The sequence below is a fragment of the Misgurnus anguillicaudatus genome, chromosome 20 (assembly GCF_027580225.2).
Source record: "Misgurnus anguillicaudatus chromosome 20, ASM2758022v2, whole genome shotgun sequence".
NCBI classification, from domain to species: domain Eukaryota; kingdom Metazoa; phylum Chordata; class Actinopteri; order Cypriniformes; family Cobitidae; genus Misgurnus; species Misgurnus anguillicaudatus.
Genome location: NC_073356.2, coordinates 38,722,974 through 38,742,197, shown reverse-complemented (window position 1 = coordinate 38,742,197; position 19,224 = coordinate 38,722,974). Strand labels below are relative to the sequence as shown.

The window sequence follows — 19,224 nt, the reverse complement described above, 5'->3', positions numbered from 1 at the left end:
TGCCTGCACTTACAGCAGCTTCACTCGAGTTATTTGATGCATGTCCCCACCTCTTTATTCCCAAGTTGTTTGTGTCCCGACCACTTATTGGAAGAAATTTTGTCCATTAACACTTAAAACACATAGTAAACATGAGACACAGCGCTTTCTTCTGCTTTTTAAAAGCACTTGCCGTCTGCCTTTGCTACCAGTCCCACTTGCTGTAAACACGAGTTTTTTTCAGACGCGTCTATATTTAAGTGTCTAGATTAAAAATTAACTTGAGAACGACTTGATGCAAACTGCATCATATCAAAAATCTTTTTTTTAATCTAAGTCATAGATGTTACAATGAATCTCAAAGTCTATTGCAAGAGTAACAAACAAAACTCATCTCAGTTTATTGGAAAAAAAGTCATTTTCATATAAATATGGTGTTTTCTCAAGTAAAACATGTTGAAAGTCCATTATATATTTGTTCTATTAAGGTAGGCCTATCTTACGTTATGGCAATATACATGATCTAAGTACTAAAAATATTTTTTTCATCTTTATCCCTTGCATACTTGATAAATCTTGCTTGTGTATATCAGGCATTTCCAAACTTTTTGAACCCAACAAGTAATCTTAAGACCCACCATTTTTAAAAATAGAAATATAGGGGAAAACACAAAGACATTTGTTCCCTTTCAGTAGTTTTTGAATAAATTTAAGTGAATAATATTAAATGTAAGGGCTGCATGATTATGGCAAAAATCATAATTGTTTAGGCTACTGAATTTGCATTGAATTGGAAAATATATAAAAATACAACGAATTGCAAGGCTTTAGAGAACAGTGCACTATTGCAGACTTATTTAGGCTAGTGAGGATTTAATGATATTATTTTAATATAGTCGTGAACTAAAGTCGGCCGTTCTAAGACATGAAACTCCAGGGGCTGAAAATGAGTCCCAGTCCTGACTCATACTAGGATCTGTGATGCTTTCTGTAGATTAATAATCAGGATCATATTAATATTTTTATAAAGTTGTTTTCAGAAAAGACAAGGCCATTTTATTAAATTTACAATTCTTCAACAAAATAAGAAAAAAAAGACATGGATACAGATGATTTTGTTGGTCTTTACTTCATCAAAGTCCAGCATTGCAGAATTTCTCTTTGGTTTTGATTTGTTTTGGTGTTGAAGTCTCTGGATTACAAACTCACGGTCACACATCACTGTCTCTTTGTGTCAAAGTCTTCAAGCAGTTTTTACACAAATGAAAATATTACCACAAAAGTTCAGTGTGAACATGATTCGCTTTCTTTCAGAGATGAGTTTTGATTCATGTTTTTCTTCCCTCGTCCGGCAATGAAAATGGATGGACCAATAAGATTTGAGTTTGTAATTGAATTGATTTGAGTGATGACATCCTGAGCGCTGTATCTCTGTATCTCTTCTTTATATCCGTCACACTTGTTCAATGTTCATTCAGAGTTTTCCCTCTTCGATCATGCGGTTGAGTCCGGTGCAGATTTTTGTGAGATTGTCCCACAGCGTTCCTTTGGGATCATACAGGTGCGTGAGGAGGTCAGGGTCAGAGTAATGGTTAAACACGTGCCTGATGCGATCCAAAGATTTTCCCGTCAGATGCTTCTCCACCAACTTCAGCAGTAAATCACGACAGTCTGTCAACAGTTCCATCATCACGTTCTTATCAAACGTAAACTCCACCTGATGGAGAGATCAACAGGGTTTAGCTTTTATATAAACCAGCTTCCCAACTTTAACCAACATAGCCTGTGTTTGATTTTACCGCTCTACACTCTTAAAAATAAAGCTGCTTCTATATTTTCATATATAATTACTAAATATTGGTGTATTCACTGATTATTAATCATCTATTACAATTCTGAGAAGACACAATATACAGTCAAACCAAAATATATTCAGACAATATCATTTTAGATATTTTTACTAATGGGTGGAGGACACTAGTCAATTGAGGATAGCAAAATAAATGGTGATATATTATACCCAAAAAATCTTCATACGGTGGTCTACCAGTAAAACTGATCAAAATTTGTAACCCAAAATTATTGAGACACTTTGACCTGAACATGTTTTGCTCAAGTGTTTTTCTTTAATTGATACTGCGACCTTTTTTTACACCACAGACTGAACAAAATTAAGCATTACTTGGTAATTGTGTAGTACTAACATTTACCAGCTGACAGCCATTCAAACTACAGTAATTCATTTATGAGACGTCTAACAGAAGGATGGCCAGAACCAGTGAATTATTAAAGAGTTCTTGTCATATTTTATTACCATTATCTTATCTATAGTGAATAAATTGATAATGTGAGAAATGTTGAAGGTATATTTTGGTTTGACTGTATGCACATTTAAGAATAACCTGCATGTAAGCACTTTGAAACCTTTTATTTTAAATATACAGTATTTGTAATAGTTTTTTAAATAGTCCAGTTTTGCTCTCACAACAGTTAAAGCAGATAATAAGAAACTGGTCATTAATGATTGCAGGCCCAATGAAAGCATGTCAAGGAATAAATGTGCATCACCTGACTATGAAATCATGTTTTAAAGTTTATAAAGTAAGGAGTCAAATATTGCCCAGCTTTGTTGTTCCACCTGGAACCCTTGTCTGAGAGATTTGATGAAGAACACTTAATGAAATCGTTTTTGGATGAATGGTTTGTTTCATAAAGAACTTTAACATCCAAAGAACCATTGCAAAGCTTTGAAAAACTGAATGGTTCTCTGAGGAACCAAAAATGGTCTTCCATAGCATCGATGCAGATCATGAAGAACCTTCTAAGCACCTTAAGAGTCTTCTCTACAAATAGGTCTGGTCCCTCAGGTCTATGAGGATTTATTGCCTTTATTGATCTGATCAACACTCTTAAAAACAAAAAAAGTGCTTAGATGGTTCTTCACAGCAATGCCAAACCATCTCTGTTTGACTTTTTACAGTATTTTTTGAGAAATACAACGTTTTTTTGGGATGTTAAGGGTTGTTTATGGAATAAAACATTCATTAAAACAATTCTTTAAGTGTGGTGAAAAATGTATCTCTTCATGCAGCAAAAAAAACTTCAGGTGCCAAAAAAGTACAGTCTTTAATGCTCAAAAAACAAATCTGGGCTACACTCCAAAAAAACAAACGGTGCTATACAGCACCAAAACAGCCGCCCCGGACCGCAACGACAGAAGAACCATCCCAGTGCCACACAGCACCGGTGAAGAACCAGTGAAGAACCAGCGAAGCACCAGCGAAGCACCAGCGCAGAACCATATAGGGGCCACACAGCACCACACATGGTTCCACATAGCACTATATGGCTCCACACTGGTGCTTCACTGGTGCTTCACTGGTGCTTCACTGGTTCTTCACTGGTTCTTCACCGGTGCTATATGGCACTAAAAATGGTTCTTCTATCGTTACGATTCAAAGCAACTGTTTTGGTGCTATATAGCACCGTTTGTTTTTTAGAGTGTACCCCAAAACATCTAACATCTCAATATCTGACCTACTTTATAAACTTCAAACTGTACTTTCATTGTTAGGTGACACAGATTAACCCCAGCGTCCAACAATAATCCATTTGGATTTCTGCTATCGGATTAGATCAAAATTTTACGAAAGGGTTTTTTAAAACAAAACAAAAATGGATCCTGAATTTGTATTGGATCACAAAATCCAATCTGTTTTGATCTGGATCAAATCATTCAAAACATTTTCGTAAGATTGGGATTTGTTTGATCCCAAAAGTAGGATTACTTTGATCACAGCAGAAGGGTGGATTTCAGGAACAAATATGTAATAAAACTTTTTTTACTAAAACTTATAAACCTACAGTTAGTCTACAATACAACATTTCTATCATGTCATATTTATAGATTTATCATTTTTCATCATTTTTGGCTTATGCTAGTCCCAGACTAAAAAGCATGTTTGAGCTGCCTTAATTTAAAAACATCTTGCACTGACATATCTTATTATACATCAGTGCCCTTTGTTTTGCATAAAAATGCACACAAGTAATGTTTTAAGCATGCATGTTTGTTAAAACTAGTAATATTGCCTAATTAATCTAAGGCCTAGTCCTGGTTTAAGATAAACCCTGTCTGGGAAACCACCTCTATGGGGCGGTTTCCCGGACCAGGATTAGACTAGTCCTAGACTAAAATAAATGTAAGAGCTGTCCAAACTGAAAACTACTTGCACTGACATATCTTAATATACATCAGTGCCTTTTGTTTTGCATAAAAATGCACACAAGTAATGTTTTAAGCATGCATGTTTGTTAAAACTAGTAATTAAACTAAGGCATAGTCCTGGTTTAAGATAATCCCTGTCTGGGAAACCACCTCTAAATGTCCTAATATAACTAGGGACTAGTCCTGGATTAATCTAAACCCTGTTCGGGACACCACACCTTTATGACTAAAAATCCATGTTCCAATGTGTTTGTGTATAATATATATTTGTTTTGTTTGTTTGTGGGCCAGAAGAACAGACTGAATGTTGAATTGAAATTAATCTAATTTATTTACAACACTAGTAATCCAGATTTGCTAATCTAAAAAAAAGTGTGTATCTGGATCGGGTGATCTAAAACACTTTTGCATTGACAAACCAGCACAAAAGTGAGCTGGTTTACCTGATCCTGGATAGCAAAACATGGGATTTCCAAATTTGGATCATTTTGATCCCAATTAAACTTTTTACACAATTGTCCCCTTGTTTGACAGACAAGGCTTAAGGTTAGTCCTAGACTAAAACACATGTTTCAGCTGTCTCTACTGAAAATAACTTGCACTGACAGAACAAAAAAAATATGCCAGCGTCATTGATTTGCCTAAAGATGCACACCAGTAATGTCATGCTTAAACAACTGAATTTAAGGCCTAGTCCTGGCTTTAGCTAAGCCTTATCTGTGAAACCAGGCCTAAATGTTTTTTTTTCTATGGCAGCACTTGTATTTTTAAGAGTGAAGTAGCACAGCTTTTTGAACATTCCTGATCTTGGAGGACCACACAGTGTACTGCTGAGTTTCACTTCAACATTAAATCAAACATGCTTGCCAGAAAATTCAACTTTAACTTCTTGATCAGTTGGTTTGATCTGAACTAAAGTCTTCAGGTCAATGTGCATTCAGGAGCTGAACCGGACGACCCTGATCTTACGAGCGCGTCTATAGTCAAGATCCTTGACTTGAACTGTAACATGTAGCATGAGCTAACATCATGAGCATTAGTACTAGTTATGCATCATTTATCAAACACAAAAATGCTAAACCTTATTTAGCCAAACTGAATCATCTCTCTTTGTGTATGTGTGCAGAATACATGTGTATAGTGTGTGTGTGTACCTCCTGAAAGCTGATCGCTGTCATGGCTCCGTGATGAAGCTTTTTCCTAAAGTCTTGAGCCAGACTCAGTTCTTCTGGACTGAACTTTTCATGTCGAAACAGAACTCCAACCTTCACGGCTATCTTGATCATGTTCTTCACCACTTTCTGGGCCTCGTCGCGGTTTTCCGTGTGCTTTTTGGAGACGCGGTACAGTTCGTCCAGAATCTCACTGCTGTTGTCGTCTATGAACATATGAACCATGGATTTACTGGCCATGCGACTGAGGATCTTCTTCTGGGCCTTCATGGCCATGTCCTTCGAGTTGAACGTCTCCATCCTGAGTCCTGTGTGCAGAGATCCAAACAATCACTGATAGTATTAATGAACGTATAAGTGCATGATGGTATGCATGCGTGTGTGTGTGTGTGTGTCTGTGTGTTTACCTGCGATCTGCAGTCTGAGGTGTTTATGAAGAATGTGTCGTGTCTTTTGGAGGAAGTGGTGTCTTCCGCTGTGTAACTGTGAGGGGAAACGGTGATCAGAGAAGATATTATACTTCTGCTTTCTGTTCTCTCTCTCACACACTTTACCAGTCAGTTTCAGACTAAAATCACTCTCTCTTTCTCCAAGTCTTGTAGATGTTAACACTTAATACACTGCTAACTAATGAGTAGAGTTCAGATGCGTCACTCTTCACTAAAGGCCAACATTAATCTTAAAATATAAGGCATTCCCCTACTTTAAAGTGATTATTTCTAAGGCCATACACAATATTACAATCAGTTGTATTGTGTTAGCTTTGTTTTTCTTCATTGTCTGTGAGTTACTTGATGAAATATCTGCAGCACGTTCATATTTAGTTTTAGTTCTGCGAGTGTGTTTGTGAAGTACACACTTAAGACTACACACTAGTTGCTACAGTAACGTGTACAAGTGTGACATGTAAAGTGTTTACTGATGACTTCCTGTCTGACGGCTGAGAAATCGACTGAGATGAAAGACGAGACCAGAAGTGATCATTTCAAGTGTTCCTGGTTAATACAAACACGCACAGATCACTAACAGATTCACACTGGATTGTTTATGTTTTTTGGCCAGTAGAGGGCTGTGTTTATTTTGTTTTGTTAGATGCCACAGGATTTCATTATAATCCATTTAATAAAACACAACCCAAACCATTAGGAGTAAACTACATACACAGCTCACATCACATGACTTCATAAGATCATGTGTGCTTTCTCAGAGATTCACTCAACAGGTGAAAACATCCTTAACGAGAAAAGGCCATGGGCCAGTACCATGAAAATGGTCTCTTGTTGTAGAAAAGGCCCAAAGTTATGCTAGAGTTGTTATTATTTATTCAATCATGCTTTATGTTTCATGTTTTCTGCCGTTTATTCAGTGCTTGTAACAGAGTAGGAAAGTGCGCACTGGTTTGTGTATTTTATCTGATGTCACGCAGTTAGTATGCAGTACGGTAGAGATAGACGTTTGTTGTCACGCACTTAGTATGCAGTATGATAGAGATAGGCGTTCGTCATTACAGTTAATATTCAGTACTACAGAGATTGTCTGTCAGTTCGGACATAATGGCGGGTGTCATTTTTCCTCAGAGTGTGCGTGAATGTGAAAAGTAAGTAAAGTTATATCTGCTGCATTACTCGTGATATTGTATTTTTGGCGCTGTTATTTCTGTTATTTGATATGTTAATTAAGAGTTTTTAGGGGTCGCTACACGACCGTTGTGTTAATTATATCTACCTGATTCAATACGTCGGATCGAATATTTCATATCAGGTTGAGACATGTTTGCTTTATTTAACACTTGTTGTTATAAATGTTCATTATTGTGGCTGAGTAAAGTTTTATGTGGTGTTAAATATTATTATCTGGACTGCTATTAAGGCTTTAAAGTATGTTATAAATGACAGTATGTTATAGTTACGTTATTGGTAACTTAATGTATGGTAGATAATATTAGAAGTGTTTAAATCCTTTCTCTTTGCATACTTTTCTTAAGTTTTAGAGATATATAGTCATATTTTCTGATTATTGTTTATTTTATATTATAATGTAGAGGGGAATGAGTATATGTATGTTTCCCTTATTCATTTGTATTTTGTTTCTCTCTTTATTGAAACCACACCCATATTCAAAATTGCATTTAAACTCGCTCAAAGGAGAATAAATAGAACATTAAGAGTATATCTCGGCTCTTTATTGCATACTCTGGAATATTTGGCCTTAAGGAGTGTTCTGGCCGACACACCTGTGTGAACCTGGTGATAAACCCAGAATTAGCACCTATACTGAGTGTTTACCCATTATCTCCACTACATTGATGGTCCTTCGAGCCGGATCACTGGGTTTACGTCAGAGATGGAATTACATCCAGAGTATGATGCTTGCGGTGCACGTCCCAAACGGCACATTCGCCCACCTGTCCGCTATGCAGACTATGAGGTTGATTATAGAGGCTACAGCGGTGAGAGGTACAGACACCAATTAGAGAGTACTCACCAGGAGGGAAATGCCAGGAAGACAACCCTCACCTCCCCTTATGACTCTCCCCTTCGCCCGCAGAGGCGGGATGCTATTCTTCAGGAGATGGACCTGAGCTATAGGGCAGAGAGCCAACAGCACAGCCAGGAGAATCAGCTAGCCCCCCAGCGGTTGCCAGATAGAGAGTTTAGGGAACAGCCACGAGATTACTCTACTCCTCTACCGTCATCGCTGCACCCCATACATACACAGGAGAAGAACCGAGTAGATTTAGATGACATTCGTCATGAAAGACACCTTCTGCAGCAGACACAGCGGCACATGGCATCAGATTTAGTAGAGCTAAGAGAATTGCGATCAGACATGAAACAGTTAATAGATGCTGTTCGCAACCTGCAGAGTCCAACCTCTATTCATACCAGAAAGCCAGAGTTAACGGTGATGTCGCCACTGACACATGTTGAAAAGGAACCTAAAGCTGAGGAAGAGGATGATTGGCCTGCACCACCACCATGGCCAGACCCAGAAATGGACAAGCCTATCCCTCGTGATCCGCCTATGGCACATTCGCTTATCAGTAGAATAGATGAGGTTCCAAAGATTAAGAAAGAAGCACTGTCAGCCCCAGCTCATGATCTGTCTGTGGGTCAGCCACAAGTTAATCACTCAGGACGTGGGGCCCTTCCTCCTGCCAGGCCATGGGAAGACACTGCATGTCATCCACCGCCCTGGTTCAAGCCCGTTCAGTTGCTGCAGCAGTCACATGGATTACCTCCAGCTGAGCCTAAGTATACTACGGCTTATGGTGGTCAAAGAAATGAGCTTGGCTACAACCTAACGCCCCAACAGCGACCTCCAGGCATGGCATGGACACAGGCCCCGCCCTTTAGCTCACCTCAAGGTCATAACTACAGCGTCCCAGAGCCAAGTTACCGTGGGCCACGCCCAACAATCCGCAGCTTCTCAAGTCGGGACCCAAGTGAGTTCGCGCGGCTCAAGATCTCATTGGAGAACCTCTTACCACATGATGCATCTGAGCTGTTCAAATACCAAGTGTTGGTTGATCACCTGCAACTAGAAGAAGCCAGGTTAATAGCAGATGCTTACCTTAACTCCCCAACACCCTTCTCAGACACAATGGTTGCCCTAAATGACAAGTTCGGCCAGCCACATCAGATAGCGCTGAGGCGTATTGCTGCTGTGATGGACTCACCTGACATAAGGCGGGGAGACTTTGCTGCATTTGAGAAGTTTGCACTCCAGATACAGTCACTGGTTGGGATGCTGAAGACAATAGGCCACGAGGGTGAAGTGGAACTACAGTGTGGCTCACATGTTGCTCGTCTGCTGAGCAAGCTGCCGCCTGAGCAGAGAGCAGAGTTTCGCAGCTGCATGTACCATCAGGGCACGCAAACCCACACCTTAACTAATCTTTCCGATTGGTTGAAATACGAGTCTTGGTGCCAGGACTCTGAAGGACAGTTAGCTGTGAGAGGAGCTCGAGAGAAGCCGGTGTTCAGGCATGAAGGTAGCAAGAGTAAGCAGCCTACTACTGTCCTCCATGGTGTGAAGGACACTGCTAAGAAACCTGAGGCTCCAGTGCCAAGCAGCTCCTTTAAAGGAAACAAGAACAAGCCATATTGTCCATTCTGCAATGAGGAACACTACCTTAGCCAGTGTACAAAGGTATGCAGGTTAACAAAGGATCAGCTGACCGAATGGATAAAAAGTAACAAGAGGTGTTGGCGATGTGCACGGCCACATCAGGCGGCTCAGTGCAACTTAAGAAAACTATGCAGCCTCTGCCAAGGGAAACACCTCCAGGTTCTGCATGAGGTGAATAAGAGGTCACCCAAGGAGGCAGTGTCAACACCGGCAGCGGAGAGTGAAGGTATAAGGGGCACAACAGAGGTCCTGTATCTAGACAGACCTACTCAAGGCAGTCGGGTACTTCTGAAAGTTGTCAAAGTCCGCATTCACCATGGTGATAAATCAATTAACACCTATGCCATACTTGATGACGGTTCAGAGAGAACTATGCTGTTGTCAGATGCTGCAGAGAAGCTAGGGGTGCAGGGGACTCCAGAGGACCTACCACTACGCACAATTAGAGAGGAAGTGCAAACCCTCCATGGTGCATCAGTGTCGTTCTTCATTTCTTCGCCATCAAAGCCAAAGACCAAGTACAAGATTATAGGTGCATTTACCAGTGGTCGTATTGGACTAGCGGCTCATACTTACCCCATGGAGCAACTCCGAAACACCTATAAGCATCTCACTGGCCTTCCCATACAGACTTTAATGAATGTCAAACCCCTGCTTCTCATTGGAAGTGACCACCCCCATCTTGTCACTCCCATTGAACCTGTCAGATTGGGACCTCCAGGTGGACCTGCTGCCATCCGCACCAGACTAGGCTGGACTCTGCAGGGCCCAGCGAGTGTAGTCCGTCACCTCGCCCAACCACAGCAGTGTCTATTTACAACAGTAACACCCCAGATGAGCGAGCTGATGAAACACGTTGAGAGATTATGGCAGGTCGACACTGTTCCGTTCAGAAGCGAGAAACTAGTTACTCGTTCAAGGCAGGACCAAGAGGCTATCAGTATCCTGGAGACCAAAACCATCAGGGTAGAGGTTGATGGCATTCTCCGTTACGCCACCCCGCTGCTCCGCCGGAAAGACATGCCGCTCTTACAGGCTACCAAAGAAGCCGTCATGCCCAGTTTACGGAGTGTAGAGAGGCGACTTGCCAAAGATCCTGCAAAGGCAGAAGCCTACAGAGTGGAGATGCAGAAGCTTATAAATGCGGGTTTTGTCATCAAGTGTGAACCGAAAGCTTCAGACAAGGAAGGTTGTGAGGAATGGTATATCCCTCACCATATGGTGAATCATAATGGCAAGAATAGGCTGGTGTTTAACTGCTCCTATCAGTGTCGAGGGCAGAACCTCAATGATTATCTACTGCCTGGGCCAACCTTAGGAGCATCACTTCTGGGAGTTCTGCTAAGATTCCGAGAGCATGCAGTTGCGGTTAGTGGAGACATCAGAGGCATGTTCCACCAAATCCGCCTCCTCCCAGAGGATCGTGCTCTGCTCAGATTTCTTTGGCGTGACATCAGTCAAGAAGGACCTCCTGCAGTGTATGAGTGGCAGGTGCTACCATTTGGTACAACATGTAGCCCTTGCTGCGCCACATTCGCCTTACAACGCCATGTCTCTGACAACAGCCAGCCAGATGAAGATGTGAGGACATCAGTTCAGAAATGCTTTTATGTGGATAACTGCCTACAGAGTGTTCCCACAATTGCTGAGGCGAGGCATCTGGTTGACAAACTGCGAGCCCTTCTTGCGTCTGCAGGCTTCGATCTACGTCAGTGGGCAAGCAATGAACCAGGTGTAATAAGTCATCTACCAAAAGAAAGCTGCTCTGCTGGTGTTGATCTATGGCTGGCTCAGAACAAGACAGATACCCCAGAATCTACTCTAGGGCTAAGCTGGCTCTTTCACACTGATGTTCTTGGTTATAAGCATCGTCATGTGGAGTACGGTGTCCTCACGATGCGTAATATCTACAAGGTGCTGGCGAGTCAGTACGACCCCTTGGGCTTCATCCTACCCTACACCACCAGGGCTAAGATAATCGTCCGACACCTTTGGGACAAACACAGGGGATGGGATGATCCACTACTACCGCAGGAGCTTCTGCAACAGTGGAAAGACTGGGAGGAAGAATTACAAGTCTTACCTCAAGTCACCCTGCCCCGACCGTACTTGTCGAAGTCTGTGGACATCTCCGGTCTTCAGAGAGAGGTGCATGTATTTTGCGACGCCTCAGAAGAGGCTTATGGTTTGGTGGCTTATCTGCGAACCACTGACAGACACGGTGAAGTGTATCTGTCATTCCTGATGGCCCGTTCCAGAGTTGCACCTAAGCGGTTTCACTCTATGCCCCGATTGGAACTCTGTGCTGCCCTTACTGGTGCACAGCTCTCACAGGTGCTGAAGAGAGAACTTACCATCCACATTGATCGGACAACCCTTTGGTCAGATTCCACAACGGTGTTGACATGGCTGAAGTCTGAATCCTGCCGGTTCAAGGTCTTTGTTGGCACCCGCGTGGCCGAGATACAGGAGCTGACAGACGGGCATGTCTGGAGATATGTTGATACCGCCAGAAATCCTGCTGATGATGTAACACGGGGAAAGAAGCTGCAAGAGCTTGTTCAGCCAAATAGATGGAGCCTGGGACCTGCCTTCCTCCTGACCAGTCCAGACTCATGGCCAGAGGACCCCACTGTTGACCAAACAGAAGATACCTCAGAGCTGCGTAAGTCTATCTTCTGTGGGGTCGCTGCTGTTGTATCCAGCCAGTTAACTTTGGACCTGGCCCAATATGGCTCGTGGAAGGAGCTTTTGGAAGGGACAGTGCAGGAGCTGCATGGGGCGGCCAATTCTAATGATAAGCCTACAGCTGAAGACTACCGACAGGCTGAACAGTTAATACTTCAGAGAGCTCAGAGGGATAGTTTTCAGCAGGAGTACAGCCTCCTGAAAGCTGGTAAACCTGTTCCCAGCAGCAGTCGACTTCGCACGCTGTCTCCTGAGCTGGATGAAAAGGGAGAGCTCATTCGTGTTGGAGGACGACTCCGTCGAGCAGAAGGCCTGGAACTGACCACTCTTCATCCAGTCATCTTAGACCCAGGTCATCGAGTGACAACGCTTTTGATTCAAGACTTTGATAATCGCCTCCGTCACCCAGGCCCAGAACGGGTGTTCGCTGAGCTTCGACGCTCCTTTTGGATCCTGCGAGGGCGTGAGGCCATCCGGCGTTACCAGTATAACTGCGCTGACTGTCGGCGATGGAGGGCAAAACCTGCAGTACCGAAGATGGCAGACCTGCCATCAGCCCGTCTGCGTTTTTTCAAGCCTGCCTTCTATTCTACGGGCATGGACTGCTTTGGGCCATTTGAGATTAAAGTGGGCCGGCGCCGTGAGAAGAGATGGGGGATCATTTTCAAGTGCCTCACAATCAGGGCAGTGCACTTGGATCTCCTAACCTCTATCGATACGGATGCTTTTCTGATGTCCCTTCGTCGGTTTATTGCCCGTAGAGGAACGCCCGCAGAACTGTTCTCCGATCAGGGGACGAATTTCAAGGGAGGTGAGCGAGAACTTCGTGAGACCTTCCTTGGAATGTCTGAAGAACTACAACATCTCCTTGCACCACAGAAGATCTCCTTCCACTTTAACCCCCCAGCAGCTCCACACTTCGGAGGGGTGTGGGAGAGGGAGATCCGCTCAGTTCAGAGTGCACTCTATGCCACAGTTGGTGCTCAGCCCGTTCCAGAAGAAGTGCTTCGGACCGTACTTACTGAGGTTGAAGGGATCCTTAATAGTAAGCCCTTGGGTTATGTGTCTTCAGATGCCAGGGACCCAGATCCAGTGACTCCCAGTGTTCTTCTTATGGGGCGGCCTGATGGTTCACTACCTCAGGTAGTCTACCCCGAAAGTGAGCTCATCTGTCGCCGCCGTTGGAGACACTCCCAAATTTTGGCTGATCACTTTTGGGCCCGTTTTATCCGACTCTATGTGCCGAGTTTGCAAGCTCGCCAGAAGTGGCAGACTACACCAGCTGATATTGCAGGGGACTGTGTAGTGATGATTGCTGATTCACATCTTCCGAGGGCCCTCTGGCCCATTGGGAAAGTAGTCAAGACCTATCCCAGCCCTGATGGGCACATCAGGTCCGCTGATGTAAAGGTGAAGGAGAAAATCTACACCCGGCCAGTTGCCAGGCTGGTTGTCCTCCCTGCACTCCCTTCTGGAGAAGAAGACGGTTCCACTCCTGCTACTACGCCCCAGTCATAGAACTTTGTTGCCTTTAGTGATGAGCAAATGTATCACATACATTTGGGGGCGGCTGTAGAAAAGGCCCAAAGTTATGCTAGAGTTGTTATTATTTATTCAATCATGCTTTATGTTTCATGTTTTCTGCCGTTTATTCAGTGCTTGTAACAGAGTAGGAAAGTGCGCACTGGTTTGTGTATTTTATCTGATGTCACGCAGTTAGTATGCAGTACGGTAGAGATAGACGTTCGTTGTCACGCAGTTCGTATGCAGTATGATAGAGATAGGCGTTCGTCATTACAGTTAATATTCAGTACTACAGAGATTGTCTGTCAGTTCGGACATAATGGCGGGTGTCATTTTTCCTCAGAGTGTGCGTGAATGTGAAAAGTAAGTAAAGTTATATCTGCTGCATTACTCGTGATATTGTATTTTTGGCGCTGTTATTTCTGTTATTTGATATGTTAATTAAGAGTTTTTAGGGGTCGCTACACGACCGTTGTGTTAATTATATCTACCTGATTCAATACGTCGGATCGAATATTTCATATCAGGTTGAGACATGTTTGCTTTATTTAACACTTGTTGTTATAAATGTTCATTATTGTGGCTGAGTAAAGTTTTATGTGGTGTTAAATATTATTATCTGGACTGCTATTAAGGCTTTAAAGTATGTTATAAATGACAGTATGTTATAGTTACGTTATTGGTAACTTAATGTATGGTAGATAATATTAGAAGTGTTTAAATCCTTTCTCTTTGCATACTTTTCTTAAGTTTTAGAGATATATAGTCATATTTTCTGATTATTGTTTATTTTATATTATAATGTAGAGGGGAATGAGTATATGTATGTTTCCCTTATTCATTTGTATTTTGTTTCTCTCTTTATAGAAACCACACCCATATTCAAAATTGCATTTAAACTCGCTCAAAGGAGAATAAATAGAACATTAAGAGTATATCTCGGCTCTTTATTGCATACTCTGGAATATTTGGCCTTAAGGAGTGTTCTGGCCGACACACCTGTGTGAACCTGGTGATAAACCCAGAATTAGCACCTATACTGAGTGTTTACCCATTATCTCCACTACACTTGTTGACAAAACCCAGTCAATGTGAACTGGCCTTGTTGGTAAAAGCTATTTTAATTGTACCCAAAACCCAGGAATTGCACAAACCAGGTGTCTCCAACCCTGCTCCTGGTGAGCTACCATCCTGCAGACTTCAGCTCCAACACACCTGTCTGTAATTATCAAGCAACCCTGAAATCTGCAGGACGGTAGCTCACCAGGAGCAGGGTTGGAGAACCCTGGCACAAACTAATCCTAAACTTACTTGGCTAACCAACTAAACGAAAAGGTCTCTTCAGAACAAAAAGAGGCGTTTCCCAATTTTGGGGCTTCTTCAAACTGAAATAGGTGTTCTTCCACCCCTCTGTCTGATTGGCTCAAATTGAGTGGGCGATTCCCAAATGCATTTTTTGAGAAGGAGGTCTCTGTGGAACATAAAGAGGCGTTTCCCAATTTTGGGGCATCTTCAAACTGAAATAGGTGTTTTCCACCTCTCTGTCTGATTGGCTCAAATTGAGTGGGCGATTCCCAAATGCATTTTTTGAGAAGGAGGTCTCTGTGGAACATAAAGAGGCGTTTCCCAATTTTGGGGCGTCTTCAAACTGAAATAGGTGTTTTTCCACCCCTCTGTCTGATTGGCTCAAATTGAGTGGGCGATTCCCAAATGCATTTTTTGAGAAGGAGGTCTCTGTGGAACATAAAGAGGCGTTTCCCAATTTTGGGGCATCTTCAAACTGAAATAGGCGTTTTTCCACCTCTTTGTCTGATTGGGTCAAATTGAGTGGGCGATTCCCAAATGCATTGTTTGAGAAGGAGGTCTCTGCAGAACAAAAAAACAGGTGTTTCCCAATTTTGGGATGTCTTTAAACTGAAATAGGTGTTTTCCACCTCTTTGTTTGATTTGGCTCAAATTGAGTGGGCGATTCCCAAATGCATTTTTTGAGAAGGAGGTCTCTGTGGAACATAAAGAGGCGTTTCCCAATTTTGGGGCATCTTCAAACTGAAATAGGTGTTTTCCACCTCTCTGTCTGATTGGCTCAAATTGAGTGGGCGATTCCCAAATGCATTTTTTGAGAAGGAGGTCTCTGCGGAACAAAAAGAGGCGTTTCCCAATTTTGGGGTGTCTTCAAACTGAAATAGGTGTTAAAAATAATGATGTATGGCTTTTAAGGGCTTCCGTACTTTTTGGATTGGATGGTTAAAAACACCTAAACCCAGTCTGAAAACACCCCATAATTGGGAAACACCCCTTTTTTGTACTGCAGAGACCCATAGATGGGTTGCTCGGCGACTTCATCACTGCTTGCGCGCACAACCGAGAGGCAGACAGAAGAGACGTGCATTGTGTTGTAGGCTAGCAGCGTTGTCTGTAAGTCAAAATGCCAAGGAGTTGTTGCGTGGATTATAGTACCAACAGAGCCAGTGCTGCATGGGTACCTGATGATTAACATACCAGTAGATGCGACTATTACGTTACTAGCCTAACATTATAATTCATACATGTATCACAGTAACACGGCAAAAATAAAGATAGAAAAACAGATCCAACTAAACTCAAGTTTTATTTATATACAAACAATAAAGAACGCTTCAATAATTAAGGTTGTTTCAGTAGCGGATCAGTTCACCAAGCGGGCTTTCTGCCTCCTGGATGCGCGCGCACCCTGTAATGTTTGTAAACCGGCAACCCGTCTATACTTAAACTAAACCGGCTTCATGGTATAGGCCCTATAACTACAGACCATAATATCACCATAAAGACTTGAGGTTAACATCCGATGACATTCAGTAGCAACTTAAGTTTCATTAAGTGCCTTCAAACCCCAACACTTCTTTGTTATTTTAAAAAACAGCTTTTATTTAAACCAAGACTGGTTTTGAAAAGTGATGTAGTCATGCAAAAGCCCGCCTCTGCAGGATATCCACATATTTACAACATGCAATTCTAAACAAACACAGATGGGGGCATTGAAACTTTTTACATATGCAACACTGTTATCCCATGGGTTACCTACAAGTTTTCCATGTGGCAGAAAGAGTGATAATAGAGGCTCAAAAACAGGGTAAAGAATCCTAGTACTTACTAATTATGACTTTTTTAGGTAAAAAAAACCCCAGAAAACCATACAAAATAATAAAATAAGCCAGTTCATGACATCTTTAATTGAATTTCTGCATAGGCCTGTCCACACATACATCAGTATTTTTAAAGTCATACTTTTTTCTATGTGGTTTGGCCATTCGTCCACATGCAAACGCTGTATCAGGTGACTGAAACCAAACTTTTATAAAAACTCCTGCCAGGGTGAAGATTTTACAGTGCCTCCAGAAAAATGGGATCGCATGATTCAACGCATAATCAGCAAAGTCTGCATATTTATATGGGGGACGCATTTTTTCAAATACGCAGCACTTTCACAGCATAAATTGCAGATTTCCGTGTGCAAAATATGCGGGGCTTGCATGATTTCATAATACCCACATTTTCATAGCAAAAATCACATATATCTTAGCAGAAAGTTGAAAAATGTTGCATTTACTTCACACAAGCGCAGCCATGTCCCCTGTTGCCATGACAATGTTATGAAGTGACGTGATTATATGACGTGAACATGAAAAGCTGCAAACAATTTTAGCAAGTTCCCACAATTTTCTCAAGTTCTGCAATTTTATCACATAAAATTGCATAAATATCCCACATATATCATCACATTTTTTAAGAAAACGTGCCGCAAGATCAAGGACTTTTGCCCGCATTTTCTGGAAGGACTGATTTTTAGAAACTCTGGTTGCAGCATTGTTGTGTAGACGGTGAAACCTGAGTTTTTGGCCTGTGATGTGCAATGGCTTCTGATTGGCCAACGTGCCTTTATGGTTAGGGATATATCACCATTTGTTGGTTTGGCATACTATTGACAGTGCTTCATACCGGGTTTTGGGTGTTCGTGTGGACACAGAGATTTTTTTTAGGAAGGAGGGAAAAAGTGACCAGTGTGCGTATGGACTAGGCCTTAAGTGCGATTTATAGTCATGCGTAGGGTCTACGCCATAGGCTATGCATAGGCTGTATGTAGCGCTGCGTAGCCTGACGTGCACCTCTGCAAAATTTTAATCTTACGAACCGCAAGCGATGTGATTGGTCCGCTAGAACCCCTCCTGTCACGTCCTCACACAGATATCCACTAACAACTGTAAAAACAAAGAAGGGTCAAGTTGAGGAGTTATAAACTCAAGCTGCAACAATAGTCACTGTTCATTTACCTCCATCACAGCTGATCTGCTCAAATCATACACAACAAACTGCTGCTGCTTCTTCTTCTTTGGAGGGTTTACTCATAGATATGTATATAAAGGCTAGATGGCTCAAGGCAGAGTCCCTAACGGCATCACCTGGCGGCCATCTTACGACAGGGCGCTCGCTCACTCGTAGCATTGAGTTTAATGGTGCAGGTACTTTTAAATGACCATAACTTGCTCAATTTTCTACCGATTTTCATACGGTTTGGGTTTTTACAAACGTTATTAACGTGGCTATAATTCTGGATGCTTTAACATGTTTCATGAATTTATTTTTTATTTTTAGTATAGGTATGCAGTGTCATAGGTACATCTTTGACGTTTATAACAAACCAAACCGTTTGAAAATCGGTAAAAAATTAAGCAAGTTATGGTCATTTAAAAGTACCTGCATCATTTAAACTCAATGCTACGAGTGAGCGAGCGCCCTGTCGTAAGATGGCCGCCAAAATGCGGACGTTGCACTCAATTGGCCAGCAGCGCGGACGAGCCATCTAGCCTTTATATACATATCTATGGGTTTACTGGCCAAGCGACTTCTTCTTCGGCTGTTGTGGGTTACATGCGTGGATACTGCCTACTAGCGGTCTGCATGTGTAAGTGCACATCAACACAGAAGTATGAATGAGGCTATGCTGTAGAACTATAATGAGCCCTTTAGTGCTGTGATCCTTTATTTTGCTGTTTTTTTATTATGCATTGTGTATTTTAATCTTCCTGTTCGTCTTCATGTTTGTTTCTCCAGCAGAACTTCACATTTCTTCAGTGTGTTTATATTAATGTGTGTCCCTGGGGTCTTAGAACATTCCAGTAAACGACATACACAGATTTCAACACACTATTCTTATTCCCTGCAGGGTGTGTGTTTGTGTTTGAGGGTCAAAGGTCATGATGAAACAGGACGTGGGAACAGAGGAGCAGGAAATGGAAGTTGAGTGTTTATCTGCCCTTAAGAAACAACATCAGATGAGGATTATTATTAGGTGACACACGGTTAGCTCAATTATAACACATTATTAAAGTGCTGAATGTCTATGGCTACGTTCACACCACAGGCAAAAGTGGACCCAATCTGACCTTTTTCCCAAATGTGACGCATCTGATTTTCTTATGACATTCTGAACAGCACAAATATGATATATTTTTTTAAATCAGACCC

At 42.1% G+C, this 19,224-nt stretch overlaps 1 protein-coding gene across 1 annotated transcript; it reads right to left on the bottom strand.

Annotated features, from left to right (window-relative positions):
• Positions 1-1,009: 1,009 nt before the first annotated feature.
• Positions 1,010-5,933, bottom strand: tnfaip8l2a (tumor necrosis factor, alpha-induced protein 8-like 2a). The gene is made up of 3 exons (XM_055220392.2): positions 5,787-5,933; positions 5,362-5,687; positions 1,010-1,696 (listed from the first exon to the last, which is right to left on the bottom strand). Exons 2-3 carry the CDS (start codon positions 5,677-5,679, stop codon positions 1,454-1,456), a joined length of 561 nt encoding a protein of 186 aa, XP_055076367.1. The 5' UTR covers positions 5,680-5,687; positions 5,787-5,933; the 3' UTR covers positions 1,010-1,453.
• Positions 5,934-19,224: the final 13,291 nt, after the last annotated feature.

What these genes read in the sequence shown, in the direction of transcription:
- tnfaip8l2a (XM_055220392.2), bottom strand. Translation starts at nt 5,679, where the DNA reads ATGGAGACGTTCAACTCGAAGGACATGGCCATGAAGGCCCAGAAGAAG. An exon ending in CAGCGATCAGCTTTCAGGAG is followed by an intron (nt 1,697 to 5,361) that starts GTACACACACAC and finishes TCTCTCCATCAG; the next exon opens with GTGGAGTTTACGTTTGATAA.